Genomic DNA, 22,306 nt, shown 5'->3' on the forward strand with positions numbered 1-22,306 from the left:
TGAACGACTCATTTGTGGTATTCACTCAATGCTTCCATTATCGACCTCATTGAAGGGTGTCAGATCCGACGGTACTTGTGTAGTTTCACGGCACCAGCATGGCATCGTGCTACTTCCGGGTTCTACGCTCGCCACAACTATCTAAAATAAACTAACTTAACTCCATGCCAACATGGATAGTTCATACCCCCACTATCCATGTTGGCATGGAGTTGATTTTAGATAGCGTGGCGAGCCCGCAGCGTAAGCTCGCCATGCTGGTGCCGTGAAACTACACAAGTACCGATCTGACTGTGTTTTTTTTTTTTTTTAAGTCGGATCTGTTTTTTCGGAACGGATGCGGATTGATGAATTCACTGCGGGTTTTTTCCCGACAATCCGCGGCCATTTTTGCCGATCCGAGGACTTTCCCACACTCCACAGCCGGGACATTGAATTCAGACTGTTGAGTTACTGTCGGTAGAAACAAATATGTCTCCAGATTCCAACTGTCGGGACGTTCCATATCCCATATTCAATACCCCCCATTATCTTTATTTTTTTTTACACATTTTTTTATTTGAATTTATATAACAAATGTGGGCGACGCTGGCATGTTTGTGGACATTTTGCACATCTCTCACTGAGATGTTGGCACTCAAAGGGTTAAATCTGGAGTAAAGGGTTAAATATGGAGTATTCTAGTATTGCAAAGACCCACATATAGAGATGGAGCGCCTCTCTGCTAGCGGGGGTCTGGCGGTCGGAGGGGACGCGCGCGCAGCCCCTTCTAACGGAGTTCCCCCCCGGGTCCCCGCCACCTTGCTGCCTCTCCCCAACGCATTCCCCCAACCCTGCCAGTTTCCCTGAAGCGTAGACTGGCAGGGTTTGCGTCCCCTGCCGCACGGTAACTGGGACGCTTGTGCGTCCCAGTCAGATGGCGCGCCATCATGCCAGCGGGGTAATCTGGCGAGCCCTGGCGCTGGCTGACATCTGTAATGTGTTTATATGTATGTATGTATATATATATGTGTGTGTGTGTGTGTGTGTGTGTGTGTGTGTGTGTGTGTATACATACATACATACATACAAATATAACAAGGCTTTGGTGTAAGAGATAAATTAGCGTAGCATTTCTATAAATTAGCATCTCTCGCCTGTAAAAAAAAATTATTTCCTTTTCTGCTTCCGAGAAAATCGCTTCTTTAAACAGCGCCAGGCTGTTGGGAGCAAGGAAGGGGGGAATGTAGGTCAGATCTGTCACACACAGGCTCCCGTTACTAGATGTGATAGCCTGTCTTTCTGCTAAGGCCTGAGGGTAGGAGTCCCTCAGCCTTCCATTAGAGTCTTCAATAAATGTATCCCCACCCTCCCCGCTAATGGGAGGGGGACTCAATAATAGTGTGTTGCCTATGGGGAAAACACTCAGTGGCACATTGCAGTAACACACTCTGGCTTATCTTTCATGCATTACCACCATCAGTCCTCGGTGCATCCGATAGGAGCTCTGCATCTGTGGATTGTTTACCCGATTCCATCTCTCCAGAATTCCCCCTCGTCCCCGTTCCATCTCCCCTGCTGCTAACACTATGGAGACAGCGAGCTTTGTTACACCAGGCCCAGATAGACACTTCATATCACAATTAATAATGGACATGCCCAACATAGAGAATGCTACCACACCACAGGGGGGTCAATTCAAGGCAGCCCTGTCCCAGTGTCACATCCTACCTGATCCAGCTGTGTTTCTGATATATCTCTTTAGAGTGTGCATGTTGTCTACACACGTCGTCTCGTGGATGGATCCAGTTTGTGAACTTGTTATTCAGATTATTAATTATTAAGTTATTGATTACCAGTTATTTATATAGCGCACACATATTCCACAGCGCTTTACAGAGAATATTTGAACAGTCACATCAGTCCCTGCCCCACGCACACACAGACATTCTAGGGTTAATTTTTTGGGAGCCAATTAGCCTACCAGTATAGTTTTGGATTGTGGGAGAAAACCGGAGTACCCGGAGGAAACCCACGCAAGCACGGGGAGAATATACAAACTCTGCACAGTTAGAGCCATGGTGGGAATAGAACCCATGACCTCAGCGCTGAGAGGCAGTAATGCTAACCATTACCAGTACCCTTCTGGATTGTGGGAGGAAACTGGAGTACCCAGAGTAAACCCACACAAGCATGTGGAGACTATACAAACTCAACACAGTAAGGTGGGAATCGAACCCATGACCTCAGCACTGTGAGGCAGTAATGCTAACCATTACACCGTCCGTGTTACCCCAACTATTAGGCACTGGTAACCTCAGTGAGGCACAACTAATGCTACAACAATAACAATAAGTATTATTATTTAACACAAATGTAAATGGTTGCAGCAGTCCTTTTGGCTCCATAAGAGACTGGCCTTGATAATCTGATCTGCTAATCATTATTTAATGTTACTCAGCCTGAAAGAGTCTCTGTAGATTTTACACCTCTTGAACTGGAAGCCTGTAAACCTCCCTGATAAGCTGCCAGTGTTTTCTTAGTATTAGCAACGGAGCCATTCAATTGCTTCCTTATTACAGCATAAACCCAATGGACTTGCCAGATTATGTCGTTTGTTCTAAAGTAGCGTCTGTCAATAAAGTTGTTGTCATTTATGGTTATATTTTATTACTTAATCTACTCTACCTTATGAACATACACCAAAGTAAAATGCGCAGGGGTTTTGTGGTCAGGGGTTTAAGGCAGGGATGGGGAACCTTCGGCCCTCCAGCGGTTGTTGAACTACACATCCCAGCATACCTTGCAACAGTTTAGGATGGTCAAATAGCAAAACTGTAGCAGGGCATGCTGGGATGTGCAGTTCAACAACAGCTGGAGGGCCGAAGGTTCCCCATCCCTGGTTTAAGGCATGACTTCTACCGGTCTGTTCAGACTCACACATGGGAGAATGCAGGAAAGCCTTCATCTGCTGAGTAATGTTGCCCCCACACACACACTTCAGCTATCTTCTCCTAAAGTATATTGGGGAGGAGGACCATGCACTGTGCACCCTACTTAGAAGCATAATGAGAGGTGCTATCAAGCTGGGACTTGTAGTTCCACGCAGAAAGAATAATGCTGATGAGCACTCTATAGTACCAAGCACTGCTAATCATCTGGGGGTCAAGATTTTAGCCATGCGGCTCTGGGTTTAGGAACTTCCCCGCACAGTTTGAGAGGCCCCCACTCTGGAATCCTTCAAAAGCAGACTCAAGACGTTCCTGTTTACTCAAGCATTTCCTTAATTCCCTTAAGTATTGTTTATAAAAGCTTTTCTGTACTTCATTGTTCCTGTACTGTATTACATTCATTCTATCTGTTAAGCGCCTTGAGTTCTATTGGAGAAAGAGCGCTATATAAATAAAATTATTCTTATTATTAATAATCAGAAATATTAAAATGAACTTTGCAAATGAACATAGAGCAAAATCGAGGTGCCTGGTATACTTTTTGGCCCAAAAATGTGGGCCCACTATCCACCGTCAAGGTGACTTAATTTGGTTTGCCCTTAACACGAAGTTTAAGTCTAAGCAAAACTTTGTGCGCCCCATAGCAACATAATGAAGGTACCCCTGTCCCAATGATTCTTGAGAAACGCCTCCCCACAGCAGTTATTAACTTTCTGCCCTATAATCGATCCGTAGTTGATTTTATAAGCCTTACTGTATTTTCCAAACCATCGCACTTCCCTAGTCACATTGTAGGGTTGCCAGTAGACATTATGTCACACCGTATCACCGATTCACATTATAACATTGTCCCCAGTTCTTTTTATGCCACATTAGTGCCCCCTGTCCATACTGGGCCACATTACAATGCCCTCCAGTTCATGTTATGCCATATTACAGTACCACCTTACCATTATAACAACCACTAAGACAATTCAGGCCGGGCAGACAGGCAAATCTGGAAAATTGGTGTACAGTTTTCTAACCTGTGTCCAGGCCCGCTAATCCCCTGGGCCCCGTATCAGTGGCACCCCTGTATCCACTATAGTTGCTCCCATTACGATCAGCCTGGTACCACAGTCACTTGGCAATGGTTTGGCTCTGGTGGTAGACCTGCAGTGGTGTGACCTCCGCATCATGTTGTACTGCGCTGCTATAGAATTGCCAGCAGCACTATATTGTGGACAGCTCCCTTCTCTCCGTGACGGTTCCGCTCACTTGTGTTCCGCTGCGTTACCTTCATTAACACGGTGGGATCTGTAAAGCACAATAGCAGGTAAAGTGCCATGTGACAGTAAAGCTGGTGAAATTGTCACTTATAAAAATACACCTGCCCCGAGATCTCTGGAATGTTATCATTCCAGCCCAGTGAGCACATAGTAAAACATGGCAGTAATTATTTTATGCAGATCTCCTACTGCATCGCAATGCGAACAGGAATCTACAATGATGAGGGGGGATGTGGATAGTGAGATAGGTGATACTGAGCGGAGAGCATTGTTCTACTGGAGCACGTGTCCCTATATACATATTATATGTCATTATATACATGTTATTGGCAGTGAATAGCCACGTTTCCAGATATGCCATCCTTCTTTATGTAACATAACGGCACACGGAGGCTCGATAAGATGTGGTTGGAATTGCTGTGACTGCTGATTCCTTGAAATCAGCGGTGGCGCTGAGAGGGGGGGCTTCATGGGTACTTTTTACCCAGGGCCAGGACTGATGGAGGGGCCTAGGTCCTGCTCCCCCATTGCAGGGAGCCAGGCAGTGGGAGAGAGAGGTCAGGCTGCAGCACAGCCTCTCTCTCTAGCTCAGCACATGCTTCTCAGTGCTGCAGTGGCAGCCAGTTCTCTCTCTCCCTGCGGTGGTGTGCAATGCCGCCCGCACCTCCATCTGCATCCTCCTGCTCAAACAAGGTTTTATTTTCAAAGGGACGTGGCCACACCTCCCCAGTGACCACACCCCCTCCTGGTAGCCATGCCCCTTCGCATTATGGCAGCCAGGCAGTGTGGTGATCATTGGTACTTTGCTCATAATAGCGCACTTAAAGCTGCACCTGAATGAGCCTAACTGACACTTAGGTCCCGCTAACGTGCTAGTTTGGTATAATACAATGATTTTAGTAAAATGTGTTGCAGCTGCTGCCACATGGAAGGGGGGGGGGGGGCCCGTCCTCCCTCCTTTGCATGTACAGTTCAGGTCCTGCAATCGGGGAGGGGGCTTTCTGGAAATGGGGGCATGTCCCCTCCGGTGTTCCGAAAGTGGTCAAGTCAAGCACAGTTTTCTTGGCCTCGCAAGCCAAGCTGTAACAGGCAGCCTGAGTAAGGTTAGACTTACTCGTGCTTCAGTCGCAGAGTGACACCGTGACCGATGGCTGCAATATTTCTCTGACTGTAGGTTGGGTACTCCTATCCATGCCCTGACTGTAGGTTGGGTACTCCTATCCATGCCCTGACTGTAGGTGGGGTACTCCTATCCATGCCCTGACTGTAGGTGGGGTACTCCTATCCATGCCCTGACTGTAGGTTGGGTACTCCTATCCATGCCCTGACTGTAGGTTGGGTACTCCTATCCATGCCCTGACTGTAGGTGGGGTACTCCTATCCATGCCCTGACTGTAGGTGGGGTACTCCTATCCATGCCCTGACTGTAGGTGGGGTACTCCTATCCATGCCTTGACTGTAGGTGGGGTACTCCTATCCATGCTCTGACTGTATGTGCGGTACTCCTATCCATGCTCTGACTGTAGGTGTGGTACTCCTATCCATGCCCTGACTGTAGGTGGGGTACTCCTATCCATGCCCTGACTGTAGGTGGGGTACTCCTATCCATGCCCTGACTGTAGGTGCGGTACTCCTATCCATGCCCTGACTGTAGGTGGGGTACTCCTATCCCTGCCCTGACTGTAGGTGCGGTACTCCTATCCATGCCCTGACTGTAGGTGGGGTACTCCTATCCATGCCCTGACTGTAGGTGCAGTACTCCTATCTATACTGTGACTGCAGGTGCGGTACACCTATCCATGCCCTGACTGTAGGTGCGGTACTCCTATCCATGCCCTGACTGTAGGTGGGGTACTCCTATCCATGCCCTGACTGTAGGTGGGGTACTCCTATCTATACTCTGACTGTATGTGCGGTACTCCTATCCATGCCCTGACTGTAGGTACGGTACTCCTATCCATGCCCTGACTGTAGGTGCGGTACACCTATCCATGCCCTGACTGTAGGTACGGTACTCCTATCCATGCCCTGACTGTAGGTGCGGTACTCCTATCCATGCCCTGACTGTAGGTGCGGTACTCCTATCCATGCCCTGACTGTAGGTGCGGTACTCCTATCCATGCCCTGACTGTAGGTGCGGTACTCCTATCCATGCCCTGACTGTAGGAGGGGTACTCCTATCCATACCCTGACTGTAGGTGGGGTACTCCTATCCATGCCCTGACTGTAGGTGGGGTACTCCTATCCATGCTCTGACTGTAGGAGGGGTACTCCTATCCATGCCCTGACTGTAGGTGCGGTACTCCTATCCATTCCCTGACTGTAGGTGCGGTACTCCTATCCATGCCCTGACTGTCGGTGCGGTACTCCTATCCATGCTCTGACTGTAGGTGGGGTACTCCTATCCATGCCCTGACTGTAGGTGCGGTACTCCTATCCATTCCCTGACTGTAGGTGGGGTACTCCTATCCATGCCCTGACTGTAGGTGCGGTACTCTTACCCATGCTCTGACTGTAGGTGCGGTTCTCCTATCCATTCCCTAACTGTAGGTGGGGTACTCCTATCCATGCCCTGACTGTAGGTGGGGTACTCCTATCCATGCCCTGACTGTAGGTGGGGTACTCCTATCCATGCTCTGACTGTATGTGCGGTACACCTATCCATGCCCTGACTGTAGGTGCGGTACACCTATCCATGCCCTGACTGTAGGTGCGGTACTCCTATCCATGCCCTGACTGTAGGTGGGGTACTCCTATCCATGCCCTGACTGTAGGTGGGGTACTCCTATCCATGCCCTGACTGTCGGTGCGGTACTCCTATCCATGCCCTGACTGTAGGTGCGGTACTCCTATCCATGCCCTGACTGTAGGTGGGGTACACCTATCCATACCCTGACTGCAGGTGCGGTACTCCTATCCATGCCCTGACTGCAGGTGCGGTACTCCTATCCATGCCCTGACTGTAGGTGCGGTACTCCTATCCATGCCCTGACTGTAGGTGCGGTACTCCTATCCATGCCCTGACTGTAGGTGCGGTACTCCTATCCATGCCCTGACTGTAGGTGCGGTAATCCTATCCATGCCCTGACTGTAGGTGCGGTACTCCTATCTATACTCTGACTGTATGTGCGGTACTCCTATCCATGCCCTGACTGTAGGTACGGTACTCCTATACATGCCCTGACTGTAGGTACGGTACTCCTATCCATGCCCTGACTGTAGGTGCGGTATTCCTATCCATGCCCTGACTGTAGGTTGGGTACACCTATCCATGCCCTGACTGTAGGTGGGGTACTCCTATCCATGCCCTGACTGTAGGTGCGGTACTCCTATCCATGCCCTGACTGTAGGTGCGGTAATCCTATCCATGCCCTGACTGTAGGTGCGGTAATCCTATCTATGCCCTGACTGTAGGTGCGGTACTCCTATCTATACTCTGACTGTATGTGCGGTACTCCTATCCATGCCCTGACTGTAGGTACGGTACACCTATCCATGCCCTGACTGTAGGTGCGGTACACCTATCCATGCCCTGACTGTAGGTACGGTACTCCTATCCATGCCCTGACTGTAGGTGCGGTACTCCTATCCATGCCCTGACTGTAGGTGCGGTACTCCTATCCATGCCCTGACTGTAGGTGCGGTACTCCTATCTATACTCTGACTGTATGTGCGGTACTCCTATCTATACTCTGACTGTATGTGCGGTACTCCTATCCATGCCCTGACTGTAGGTGCGGTACTCCTATCCATGCTCTGACTGTAGGTGCGGTACTCCTATCCATGCTCTGACTGCAGGTGCGGTACTCCTATCCATGCTCTGACTGTCGGTGCGGTACTCCTATCCATGCCCTGACTGTCGGTGCGGTACTCCTATCCATGCCCTGACTGTCGGTGCGGTACTCCTATCCATGCCCTGACTGTCGGTGCGGTACTCCTATCCATGCCCTGACTGTATGTGCGGTACACCTATCCATGTCCTGACTGTAGGTGCGGTACTCCTATCCATGCCCTGACTGTAGGTGCGGTACTCCTATCCATGCCCTGACTGTAGGTGCGGTACACCTATCCATGCCCTGACTGTATGTGCGGTACACCTATCCATGCTCTGACTGTAGGTGCGGTACTCCTATCCATGCCCTGACTGTATGTGCGGTACACCTATCCATGCTCTGACTGTAGGTGCGGTACTCCTATCCATGCCCTGACTGTAGGTGCGGTACTCCTATCCATGTCCTGACTGTAGGTGTGGTACTCCTATCCATGCCCTGACTGTAGGTGGGGTACTCATTGGACATCGGGGTGCTATCATAAGGCACAATATGGTTATTTGTATGGTGTATGGATTTTATATAAGTAATAAACATTCATACAATGGTCAGCAGATAATGGTCACAGGTCAGGGTAATGCAGGTTCTGACAGTTACGTGTTAAGATTCCATCCCTACAGGGGTCCAGCATGTTTGGGAGCCTGAATCCTCTGGCGTCTCGTTGTTCCTGCCGCAGAAATACAGTTTTTCACATTTAGGAAAATAGCTGCAGATTTGTGAGAATCCTTAGTAATATGTTTCACCTCTCATCTGTGAAGTTACTCAGCTGTTACACTGGTGGAGGAACCGCTTCCTAACACGGGTGTAAGAACAGTTTCCAGTTTTCCTATTCACTCCATATTTAATGTACTGTAGGTGTTTAAGACCTATTAAGAATGGCTTTATTGATCCTGTCATTTCCTAAGCTTGCTGATGGTCTGTAATTGCATTAATCAGACGTGCCCGGGATAGCGCACTCCCTGGAGATCCATAGTTTAGACCTCAGGTACAATGTGGCAATGCAGACAAAGATATAAATGAAAGTCCAATTTCATACACTGTAATATGTTGCTAATTAATGAATAACATGCTTAAAATTGGCTCTTTAAAGTGTTAATTACATTTTTTTCACCAGTACTTAAGGGCAGTTAAACGAGGTGTTTCATTTGCCCATAGTGATTATTCATAATGAAGTACCATTGTTTGACTTGTTACGGCCACTGTAATTGTGGATCATTTAAAGGACAATCTTTATATGTAAAACTGCATCAAATAAAGGATTGTAATACTGTGGACGGTTCTTTTGACAAGTTCACAGATTGTCATTTAGAATGCTGATTTTTTTTTATACTATTGTAATTATTACTATGTTTTTAGACTCCTCTACGAAGGTTTCGGGCAGTATTTGATGGGGCTAAACGGCGGGGATCGCCGAAAACAAGCGACCCTCGCCTTTTAAACCTCGTGCCGGCCGCTCACCGTATTCAATGTTCCGGGGGAACCCTCGCTGTCAGAAGGGGGTGAGGATTCCCCCAAACAGCGAGATTCGTGGCTATTGCAGGGAGCCCGCTGGTTTGGCGCCCACACACACCGTTTCCCTGCTGCTGTAAAAACTCAGGGGCAGATTTATATAGTACAGACTATATGGGGCTTGGAGAAGAAATAAACTGGAGATAAAGCGGAGAAAAGGTAAAAGGAGATAAAGCACCAGCCAATCAGCTGTGTTTGAAAAAGACAGTTGGGAGTTGGCTGGTGCTTTATCTCCTTTTACCTTTTCTCCGCTTTATCTCCTTTTACCTTTTCTCCGCTTTATCTCCAGTTTATCTCTTCTTTAAGCTTAATAAATCTGCCCCTCAGCGAGGTGGAAACAGCGTGTGAAAGGGGGTCTGTTGAATACTGGCCACGCGAGCTGTGGCAGTAAGCAGTCGGCACTGCTCGCTGTCACAGCTCGCAAAAAGCATTGAATATAACCCTTACTTTGTGCAACCGGATGATATTATCCAATACACTTTCCTATTGATATATAAACCCTGTTGGTGTATACACAACCGTGGGACATCAGGTTGTTTTGGGAGAACAGTCGCACATTTCCCTGTAGTCCTCTCTTGTGGTGCTGTTTTACAGTTGTGCTTGAGTCCGTGTGATAAAATATTGCAACACTCTAAACTGTCTTATACCCCTTTCACACTGCAGCTCTTAACCGGTATATTGCCGATTTGTTAGTCTTTTAAAACGGTTAGAGCTGCAGTGTGAAAGTGCCAGTCTGAATTTACCGGTTACAAATAACCGGTACTTGCAAACGGGTAGAAAGCCTACACGGTTCAGAGCCGTTTTTGGTACTTGTTTCCTAGCACGGCGCCCATCGCATACCTTAATTAGTGGTATGCGATGGGACCCGATTTTCGGGTCCTAAGAGCCGCACTGTACAATTTATAATTGTACAGGCACCCTGATGGGTGATAACAATGGGGGTGCATTTAACATAGTAAACACCACCCCGACTATCAACGCAAACCCGACGCTTGGCGAACGCAGCGGTACGTGTCCTCTGACATTTTCATACCCCCACTATCCACGTCGGCGTGGAGTTGATTTTATATAGTGTGGCGAGCCACCGAGCCCGAAGCGTGGCGAGTGGCCGCAGAATACATGTGAAGTTATCCGCACCCCCTCGCCACACTATATAAAATCAACTCTACGTGGATAGTGGGGGTATGAAAACATCGGAGGACGCGTACCGCCACCCCTCGCGGGTTCGCTGCGCTCGCCACACTTCGGGTTGGCGTTCATAGTGACGGTGGCGTTAACAATGGGGGTGCATATAACATAGTAATCACCCATCAGGGTGCATGTACAATTAAATCATCGTTTTGATCGCATCGCATACGATCTGGTCGCATGCGATGCGATCAAAACGATTAAAATCGTGGGCGCCGTGCTAGGAAACAAGTACCCCGTTTTTCATGCACTGTGAACGGCTCTGAACCGGTATATAGGACTCAGGCAGTAGCTATGAGAGCGCAGTGCATATGTAATGAGCCACTCATTACATAGGCGCATATGTAATGAGTGCAGTGCATATGAATTAGCGGCTCATTACATCTGCGCATATGTAATGAGGCTCATGTATATACACTGAGCTCATTACATATGTGCATATGTAATGAGCGGCTCATTACATATGCACTGCACTGCTTTATAGCTACTGTCTGTCCTGCAATCACACTGCAAACCTGCTTGAGACCCGGTATTTATGTGCAGTGTGAAAGGGGTTTATAATGGTAATATACCAGGGGGAGAATAGAATAGATGCAGCGTGGCGAGCGCAGCGAGCCCGCAAGGGGCTTTGTTGCGCTGACCACGCTGTCTGAGCTTGGCTAGTTGGGATCCCGACATCGGGCTAATGACTGTTGGAATCCGAGTGTCAGAACGGCATACCACACCCGGGCAGCATAAGGGCGCACTGTGCCACACACAAAAAAGGCAGGGTGCATTTTGAGGTTTTAAAAACGGGCAGGGTGGGGCACCCTGTAAAAGAAGTTTAGAGGGAACACTGTGATAAACTAATAATACACCACAATGGTAATCACGGACACCTAGAAATCACAATAAAACCTGCAAAAAAAAAAAGACATACACAATTCTTTTATGAACACTACATTTTTTGTTTCATTCATTTTACGATCTAGAGCTCCCCCAAGTCTACAAATTGACTTTGATGATCTCTTCTCCGCTCAGTCTTTATTCCATCAACCACCATCCCTTCCTTTGATGGTGGTTGGTCTATCTCCACGGTGGATAGATGGCAGTTGGTCAGTCTGAGGTTCTACCTCTTGGTGAAAATTATGGTAGACCAATATGTTAGCACCAGTTAGCTGGTTGATGCTGTGCATAATATCTCACTGGCAGCTGCTGCCATTTCCATGTTCTGTACACATAGGCTTGACCATCTCATACAGGAGACCCAAAGCTCCAGGAGTGGTTTGCTCTAGTGTGGCATGGCCCAAGCTATCCCATGGACAGAGCCCTTCACTCCGACTTATCATTGTGCCCCATCGAACATTACTGCTACCAACTTATCTCCGAGGAAGGAGTCATGTAACACAGAAAAGACAATGTTAAGAGACAGATCAACTTTGAGACATATTTGTTGTAATTCTCTTATCTCTCCTTTGAACAGTTTAAGAAACAGATGCACTAAAAATAACTCAGTTGTGCAAAAATTGGCAAACGGATCACATTGCCTAAATTCAGTAATGCAGCGGCAGGGGCGTTCCCTCTCGTTAGCGTCTAATGTTTAATGGCACTATGAAATGCTATGTTCCTAAGCAGATTTAGGCAAATAATAAAACCTATTTTCCGAAATCAAAACACAAAGGGGTTTTATTGGTGAAATGGAATTTCAGAGTACGGTAATGCACTGTACGACGGGCCCTGCTGTTTTAATTGCTGCCCTCACTATCCCACTTTGTCTGCAGATTAGGAATTCATTCAATTCATGCAGATAGCGAGGCAGTGTGAAAAGTTAATTTCAACCCTTGGAAGAAGGCAAAGTTATATGTTTGAAATAATAAAATGAAAAGCAGTGTAACCGTTCTGTCTTGCCGGGACTGGACTGGGGTTCTGTGCTCTACAGATAAACGATTCATTGATAGTGATATTTGTTCTCCTTCTACTTGGACTTCTTGTCTTTCTGCTGATTTTAAACCAGGCATTTGTGATTATGGGGAATAGTGTAGACGTAGCTTGTCCAGGTTCCTTGTGCGGTTTTGATGGTTGTCCATCTAGATCAGGAGCCAATCCGGTCCTTGATATCTACCAACGGTCCGTGTCTTCCAAATCACCTAGCTGGAGAACAGCTGTAGTCATCACTAACTGTCACATTTTCAAACCTGCTGCATTCATTCCTACTATAGATCCACAGGTTGGTAGATCTTGACAGGTTTGGTCACCCCTGATCTAGATGCTGTTGCCTATGATAGGATCTCAAATGTGCCAAGTCAACTTCTCAACTGCACTTTTCTTAAATATGTTTTTTGTTTTATTTCTCTTGAAAACATTACTTTATGAACCATATCATTAATAGAGTCAAATAACGACAGGGGCGGTCTTAATTTCATTTTGATTTAAAGTAATAACTGACGACTAATCTCCAGCACAGCAGAGGGCCTCAATTCAAGAATGCTCCTCCCCATTACTAAAGAGTTAATAGGACACAACCTTTTGCCCCAAAATTAAATAATTCTTTTGCATGTGGGCATAAAATAAACTGAGCCCACATTCTCTGTAATGCTGGGTACACACCAGGACGACTAGGGCCCGATCCCCTCAATCTAGATCCAATTCCGACCAATTGGATGTAGATTGTGTGGTGATTGGGCCCTTTTCTGTCCTGGTGTGGACCGATACCGATCCGATGCGCGGTCCCGCGGGTCGGTCGGTCGCTATTGAGATCCTACCTGCTGCAGGTAGGATCTGAATGACGACCATACAGCCGGGTGCGGGTCGCCATCGGATCGGACCCGCTCACGGTGCACATCGTGAGCACCGTGTCACCGTGAGCGGGTCGGACGAGACACTGACGACCCGCTCACGATGTGCATCGTGAGCGGGTCGTCGTGGTGTGTACCCTGCATTAGTGTGCACAATCCACATGTATCTGACCAATTCATCCAAGTAAAAAATGTGACACTGCTTCACCAGCAAGACTTACACCGAAGATGTAGGTGGTGTAATACTGGGCGGTGATACAGTAACTTTAGGTGACATATTTGTGCTTCCCTTGTACCCTATATCCACAAGCCTTCTATATAACAGTAACCTATGCCATGCACAGCAGTATATGAGTGTTAAACCCAAACCAGGCAACCTATGAATAAATACTACAATACCAGCAAGTGAACCGCGATAATGAAATCATATTGTGACAAGGATCACATACACTGGATTCAAATGAAGTCTTTGGTCTTTATTTTGTAAAGCAGGTCACAGCCTACCAGATCCATTCCACAGGCAAGCGTAGTCTCAGGATGCAGCGTACAGGTAATCACAGCTTATAACAGACTCTTGCAACTGCTCCAGTGGCTCCTACCATAGCCCACATCCCGGCCTATCACTTGGGCAGCTAATCCAGCATCAAGAGCATTTGTACTCTGCCCTGGAAACACTTATATCAGGAGATCACAGGTGCTGCTGATTACACACCTGGCTTCTGCTGTTGCTGCAGATTGGTCTGGATCCTCCACATTACTCTCATGTGGATATATGCTGTCTGTACAAAATATAACTTAGACCTTCAGAAAATGTTATTCCTTATAGAGAAACCTATGACGTGTATTTTCTTCCCTCCATTAGACATTGAGATGACCCGTTCATTCCCTGTGGACACTCAGATACACTTAGAGGACATGTTATGGGATGACGGTATGTATCGGATGAATATTCATATAGCCTACGTGACATGTGCTGGGGCTATGTGGTTGGCTGGGAAGGAAGCATAACATTGGAATGTTACTGTACTGCGGGAATCCATTAACATGGCTTTCCATTCGTCACAGTCATATCAGATTTTTTTTAAGTGAAATATTAAGCTTGGGTACACACACTGGCTGATAAATTGGCTGTTCAATAGGCCTGCTGATATATTGTGGACAATTTAACAGGCCCCCTGCGTCGGCTTTGCAGCACATGCCGCTGTCTGTACAAGGGCCAATGTCACAGTTGGGAAGTAAATACAAATGTCCACCCGCAGGGACAAACTGGGGCCGCGAAGCAGCCCTAGAGGATCCATGTGCCCACATGACAAGGGAGGGGCAGCCTTGGCTGACGGGGAGTGCCACGATTCAGGGCACAACCCCAACTATATGTCTGCGCGTCAGAAGGCTGCACCAACCCAACAGCTGCATAACATAGACCGACATATCGAGCGATCGGTAAGTGTGTATCGACCTATCTGTCAGGTGTGTACCCAGCTGGAGAGTCAGTACTTAAGATATGATTTGTCAAACCCCCTCTTACTCAAACATGGAGGGCAGTATGTAATAGACTGGAAGGTGCAGGCTGTTCAGAAATATCTATTTTTAAATCAGCAATTATTTGTAAGACAAAACCAGGCCCGTTTTGCCTTTTAAACAATTGCCGCTTTAAATGTACAGTCAGATTTGCAGAAATGACTGACCAAACCGCACCTCGCAGGATAATAGTGTACATACGGTCTGGGCTGCAATGTACAAATAATGGGTCCCCCTCCCCCCCCCCCCAGATATTAACCAGATTAATGTCGTCCTTCTACAACTCACTATTGTCTACGTGTGAGGAGTCACCAAAGATCCCAACAGCACGCAGCTCTGGATTATGTTGTTCACGTACAATATTTATGATCTTCTAAACACTGGAATATGTATTTATTTAGTTTATATAGCGCAGCAGATTCCGTTACAGTGTCTTATATAGCGCAGCAGATTCCGTTACAGTGTCTTATATAGTGCAGCAGATTCCGTTAGTGTCTTATATAGCGCAGCAGATTCCGTTACAGTGTCTTATATAGCGCAGCAGATTCCGTTACAGCGTCTTATATATCGCAGCAGATTCCGTTACAGTGTCTTATATAGCGCAACAGATTCCGTTACAGTGTCTTATAAAGAGCAGCAGATTCCATTACAGCGTCTTATATAGCGCAGCAGATTCTGTTACAGCATCTTATATAGCGCAGCAGATTCCGTTACAGCGTCTTATATAGCGCAGCAGATTCCGTTACAGCGTCTTATATAGCGCAGCAGATTCCGTTAGTGTCTTATATAGCGCAGCAGATTCTGTTAGTGTCTTATATAGCGCAGCAGATTCCGTTACAGCGTCTTATATAGCGCAGCAGATTCCGTTACAGCGTCTTATATAGCGCAGCAGATTCCGTTACAGTGTCTTATATAGTGCAGCAGATTCCGTTGCAGCGTCTTATATAGCGCAGCAGATTCCGTTACAGTGTCTTATATAGCGCAGCAGATTCCGTTACAGTGTCTTATATAGCGCAGCAGATTCCGTTACAGGGTCTTATATAGCGCAGCAGATTCCGTTACAGGGTCTTATATAGCGCAGCATGTTCCGTTACAGTGTCTTATATAGCGCAGCAGATTCTGTTATAGTGTCTTATATAGTGCAGCAGATTCCGTTGCAGCTTTTTCTATAGCGCAGCAGATTCCCTTACAATGTCTTATATAGCGCAGCAGATTCCATTGCAGCGTCTTATATAGCGCAGCAGATTCCGTTAGTGTCTTATATAGCGCAGCAGATTCCATTGCAGCGTCTTATATAGCGCAGCAGATTCAGTTACAGTGTCTTATATAGCGCAGCAGATTCCGTTACTGTGTCTTATATAGCGCAGCAGATTCCGTTAGTGTCTTATATAGCGCAGCAGATTCCGTTACAGTGTCTTATATAGCGCAGCAGATTCCGTTACAGTGTCTTATATAGCGCAGCAGATTCCGTTACAGTGTCTTATACTGTATAGCGCAGCAGATTCCGTTACAGTGTCTTATATAGCGCAGCAGATTCCGTTACAGCGTCTTATATAGCGCAGCAGATTCCGTTACAGTGTCTTATATAGCGCAGCATATTCCGTTGCAACGTCTTCTATAGCGCAGCAGATTCCCTTAGTGTCTTATATAGCGCAGCAGATTCCCTTACAGTGTCTTATATAGCGCAGCAGATTCCGTTAGTGTCTTATATAGCGCAGAAGATTCCGTTACAATGTCTTATATAGCGCAGCAGATTCCGTTACAGTGTCTTATATAGCGCAGCAGATTCCGTTACAGCGCCTTATATAGCGCAGAAGATTCCGTTGCAGTGTATTATATAGCGCAGCAGATTCCGTTACAGTGTCTTATATAGCGTAGCAGATTCCGTTACAGTGTCTTATATAGCGCAGCAGATTCCGTTAGTGTATTATATAGCGCAAAAGATTCCGTTACAATGTCTTATATAGCGCAGAAGATTCCGTTACAATGTCTTATATAGCGCAGCAGATTCCGTTACAGCGTCTTATATAGCGCAGCAGATTCCGTTACAGTGTCTTATATAGCGCAGCAGATTCCGTTACAGCGTGTTATATAGCGCAGCAGATTCCATTGCAGTGTATTATATAGCGCAGCAGATTCTGTTACAGTGTCTTATATAGCGCAGCAGATTCCGTTGTGTTTTACAATTGGAGACAACAGTGATAAAACAAACTGGGTAGTAACAGACTGATACCGAGGTAGGAGGGCCCTGCTCGCCAGCTTACAGTCTTATATGTAAAGTGCTGTATATACAATGTATTAAACGTTCACATTTATTCCATACCAGATGAAGAACATTACTCGTTCCTGTGCCGTTGTGGTGGACATTATATCCTAGGCGAAGGGGACTTGGAACAGACATCTTTAGTAAACTGCAATTCCTGCTCATTGATTATAGAAGTTGTACACGGAGAGCGGTGACCATGGGATAGAAGAATGGACTGCGGACATTGGTGTCTGTTATATCTGTATATACTGTATTATAGTCATTCTGTCATTATTAAAAACAAAATAAGAAAACCTCTGTATACTGCCAAGTTAGGGAGATTGCAGGGCAACGAAGGAGAACACCTGATTGCAGCCAATTGCAGAGCGGAGACGGGCTATAGGGGTGGAGTCTGATCTCTTCGCTAAATAGCGAATGTTATTGGGTCTGCGCACGCACATTGTATACCATGCGCAGGCCTCCTTTGCAAATGGCCAACCAGAATCGACCGCCATAATCTGTTATGTGGCTTACTGCGTAGACTGGATCAACTTCTCTACTGGCTTACGGTTATTTCGAATATCTTTGTTTTGGATCTGCTGACGTGCAGGGGGTCGCACAGAGCGGGACCAGATCTGCATATACTCAGCGAGCCTTCTGCATTAGCAGAACTGGTCCTGCGGCGTCGCTTGCAGTGCCCTGAAAGCCGCAACGTGATTGACCCTCTGCTGATATTTGGGAACAGTGATAAGGGGTGTTTTACAAATCACCGGCATGTCGGGCCAGCTACCTGGTTGCGCCGCTGCAAGTGTTTGCGTCTACTAACTCTGTTTCACTGGCCCAGACTGCGTTATTTTTCTGGGCATCTTGTGTTATTCGAGGGATACTCTGTCGTCCGATGGCCCAATGTTCATGCAAGTGATCCCATGCAGATCCGAGAAGTCAGCCGCTGCGTACACATACAGGTGACGGTGACATTAGTGTTCTTCCCTGAATTATTCCTTAGAAAACACCAATAATTACACAAAAACTGATGACACAATATTCAAAATTAATGTAATTTTATTAGAAATTTAACTACATGCTTTTTAAATAAGTAAAATATAATTTCAAAAATTAAAATTTCAAAAATTAAATTAACAAAAAAATCTACGAAAAAGAAAAGCATCATCCGTTGTCAGTTATCTTGTAAAACACGTTTATTCGGACTGTCCTGTAGGGCGCCAAAGGATTGCAGAGGCCAGATCTGAAAGATGTAACCGAGAGATGGACACATGAGGGTACATAAGACAGCCAGTGGGAAGATGTATTTATTTATTAACAAAGTTCCATTGTTAGGACTAGTCAATAATGCATATGTTATCGATAATAATCAATATAGAATCAGCCCGTATTGTGGCTGCCTCCACTCTAAGTAATCGACTCCTAAAAAAAACATAGAGCCTTTTCCTCCAGTAACAATACGGAAAACTGAACCTCGACACTAGTAAAAAAAACAAAAGTAAAAAACAAACAAAAATCATTCTGGTGTAATAAGATTTGAAATTACCCTAAAATAAACCCGTCCTCTGATTAGGGCGTAGGGTACTGGACCATAACTTCTGGAATCTGTGGAGTTTTTTAAATTGTCCCCTTCTAACCAAACATGACCCTTGGGTACCTGTAAGGAAAAATAATTATTCTTAATGATATTCAAAATATTACGTTCTCTTCCAACTATTGTATGAGCTCTAAATATTAATATATTTCTAGACAAAACTGAGCGTTGACTTTTTTGATGGGGGTTCCGTAAGTTATACATTCATCACCAGCTTGCTCCTGGCGTGTTCACAATGAACAACGCACTTCCTGTATGATGACAAACTGCATCGGCAGGACAGCATCACCAGACAGGCGGCATGTAGTTGTAACAGATCAACAGCACGGGGAGGTAAACATTGTCAGGAAGGGGTGGGTGGGTGCAATCTTCCGCCCGTCTTTACCGACAGCATTGAAGAGGGATCACGGAAGAAACTTTAGAAGCGGTCGGGCCCATTCTACTAATAATGCCCGTGAATTGTCGCGATCCCGGCGGCAGATCGACAATCCACAGCCGTTTACATTGACACACCCCCTTTCGGTAGGCAGGACGTTGAATCCCGCCTGACTATTTTCTGTCGGGCAAAAGCAAATGGGCCAAGATCATGGCTGTCGGGAGGGGTCGACAGAAGGGATCCACGATTCCATACCCCCCTTTGCCTTTTCAAGCCCCAAGTGAATTTGTCAAAATAGGTGTGAAAATTGGCAAACAAACATTTTTGTTCATCATAATTTTTTTTACACAACATTTTTCATTTGAATTTTGAAGATATTTTGCACATCTCTTACAGAGAAGTTGGCACTCAAAGGGTTAAAGGAGCAAATAAAGACTCTAATGCACATTCATAAGAAACCTGTTAGACTGTAAAATATAAAAAAATCTGTAAAAATAAATAAAAAGCTACATTTTTAACATATTCACGAGCAAATATGTATGTGCTGTACATCCTGTGAGGGGAAGGGTTGGCTCATCACTGATATTCAGAGGTATTCATTACTATAACTAGGAGTATTGTTTCCATGACATTTTTTGCTGATCAGCATGGAAATATGACATTAGAGGATGAGGCGTTTATTCAGGGGCTGAGTGAATGGTTTGCAGTCTTCTAGGTAACAGAAAACCATTACTAGAGACAGGTCGATGCAAAACCAAGTGTAATCTTAGCAAGTGCCACTGCTAGCTATAACTCTATGCTATCCTGCCCATTTATTCAGTTACCACAGTCAACACAAGCGTTAGGTAGACAGTCAACGTGAGTTTTTTCGTTTTTTATTCCAGAACAGGCGGCATTTCCATACCCTACCATCCACTAGGGCGCGGAGGGAGAATCGAATAGTGTGCCTGAAGTATGGCGAGTGCAGAGAGCCAAGCAATGGGATGCAGTACACAGATACTGTGTCCATGTTGACTTACGTCAAATACAAAAACAAAAAATTGTGAAAAAATCATTTCGACCTTTTGGCTTTTCCAGTGTACACCTAATGCCTGTGTCAACCTTCCGACCTATTTCATGTTTCAACCTAAATGCTGTAGTGGTCAACCCTCATACAGTCGACCCTATGGCTCATACCCATATAAGGTGGTAGACTTCCATAGATGGCCAGACTGAAATTCCTGGGCTGGTGTCTTCGGCATAAAGATCAGCTTAGGCCAGTGGTTCCCAAACTTTTTGAATCACGGCACCCTAATTTATCATAATATTTTTCAAGGCGCCCCTAGGCCAAAAGTTTGTTACTGAGAGTTTCAGAAAAAATATTAAATTAAATAAATTGTGATTAAATTGAAGCCTTAGATCCAGTTATGTGGTGAGGAACATGATTCACTTCTGTTTACCCACATATTCTATAATTGGAAGCCATGAGCACTTATTTTGCCTATCTTATTGGCCATAAATAATTTTTATTGGTTCTGGACCACCAACCTGAGGCACCCCTGCAAGTGCTCCGAGGCACCCCAGGGAGCCTAGGCGCACAGTTTGGGAACCACTGGCTTAGGCATTTCATTGGGTGCTATGACATCACTGACACACCCCCCCCCCCCCCCCCAACACACACACAATAAATGCCCCTGCACAGAGTCCAGCCCTTCTACCCAAACATGATGGTGCATCTTCATACAGTAGCCAAGGGTTAGATCACCCGTAGGTTCCAGGAGATATTTGTTATTAATGGTCTCACCAGGATGTGGAAGACCAACAATTACGAGATGATACAAAAACTACAGCAGGATCGGTTAGGTCATTAATTTAATAGGCTTCAAAGAGGTCATTAGGATGCTGAATGAAAATCTGCTCTTATGTCCCAGTAACAGCATGAAGAGGGCAGATAATCACCAACATCCTGAGGCCACAACCAAGGCCAGACCTGTTAGTGGACTCATGATTAGCTAAATGGTAATGGGTTGTGACAACAATTACACATAATCTCATCATTTTATTGGAGTGGGCTTGTCAAACTTCTAATTAAGATCACAGTTCAGTCTGTGCGCACACGGGAATCCACAACACGTTGCCATCATGTCCGTCAAGTCGTCCAAGGAAGGGCTCTCTACGGTTGCTAAATTAGAGTGTGTGATCTAGGGAGTGAGCCTGGGATTTCTCCGCGTACAGAAAGGTTCCATCCTATTTAATTGTTCTCACTGCCAAACAAAATATGAACACTTGTTAGAAGATTCCAGCCGTCATTCGTTTATTACAAAGAGGGGCGACAAACGCCTCCCGCAGTGTGCGTTTGTACTGGCGCTGCACCAAATTTTGCCTGGTGTTTAGAGGGCACTTGACCCCGAGTCTTCAGCATCCAAGATTCATCCTGGTTCTTAAGCAAGTTCTGTGTTGATACAATGGCATTTATATACCAGTTTCATATATTTTTTTATTAATGTAGCCGTTACATTTTGTACAATAAAGACATTTTTATTTTGAATAAAGCAGAAAGTTGGGAGCTCATTCTAACCCCAGCCCTGTGCCAACATGCGGCTCACTTGCTGGAACTTTTGTATCAACATTGCAATGCAATTTTTTAAACTTTCATATATTGTGGGATAGCAGTCAATTTATTGATAGTTTACCGCCGACACCCATTGACCGACACAGTCAATATGCCAACATTCATTATGCCGACATGTTCAATTGACCAACAGTCGAAATACCAACATTTAACATGCCAAAACGTGTTCCTATTGCTTTCTGGGGTGTCTATGTCCACTTCGGTCGACATGGACACCATCTAAGTGTATTGCGTCCCCTTGTCTGACTCACTGCGCTCGTCATCCTTTGGGCACTATTATATTCTCCCTCTTTGCCCACTGGGATGGTAAAGTATAATAGGAATCAAAGGATGGCGAGCGACAGACACTCCAAAAATCCACAGAAACACGTGTCGGCATTTTGATTATCTCGGTCAATTGAACATGCCGGCATAATGAATGTCAGTATTTTCACCATGTCGGTATTTTGACTGTCGGTCA

General features: G+C 45.9%; 2 protein-coding genes across 6 annotated transcripts in view; one reads left to right on the plus strand and one right to left on the minus strand.

Moving 5' to 3' along the window:
* Positions 1-20,878, plus strand: part of DNAJC24 (DnaJ heat shock protein family (Hsp40) member C24) — a 37,610-nt gene extending 16,732 nt beyond the window's left edge. Inside the window, exons 3-4 of the mRNA XM_083164267.1 lie at positions 14,362-14,430; positions 17,344-20,878. Coding sequence (XP_083020393.1) covers positions 14,362-14,430; positions 17,344-17,477 — 203 coding nt within the window. The 3' untranslated portion in view covers positions 17,478-20,878. The remainder of the gene's footprint in view (positions 1-14,361; positions 14,431-17,343) is intronic.
* The window catches only part of IMMP1L (inner mitochondrial membrane peptidase subunit 1), a 37,883-nt gene continuing 33,883 nt past the window's right edge, over positions 18,307-22,306 (minus strand). For all 5 annotated transcript variants that reach the window (XM_083164261.1, XM_083164263.1, XM_083164262.1 and 2 more), the window contains exons 5-6: positions 18,812-18,922; positions 18,307-18,508 (exon numbers count right to left, since the gene is read on the minus strand). In XM_083164261.1, coding sequence (XP_083020387.1) covers positions 18,440-18,508; positions 18,812-18,922 — 180 coding nt within the window. In that variant the 3' untranslated portion in view covers positions 18,307-18,439. The remainder of the gene's footprint in view (positions 18,509-18,811; positions 18,923-22,306) is intronic.

Source organism: Crinia signifera, chromosome 11, assembly GCF_055691185.1.
Source record: "Crinia signifera chromosome 11, ASM5569118v1, whole genome shotgun sequence".
NCBI classification, from domain to species: Eukaryota; Metazoa; Chordata; class Amphibia; order Anura; family Myobatrachidae; genus Crinia; species Crinia signifera.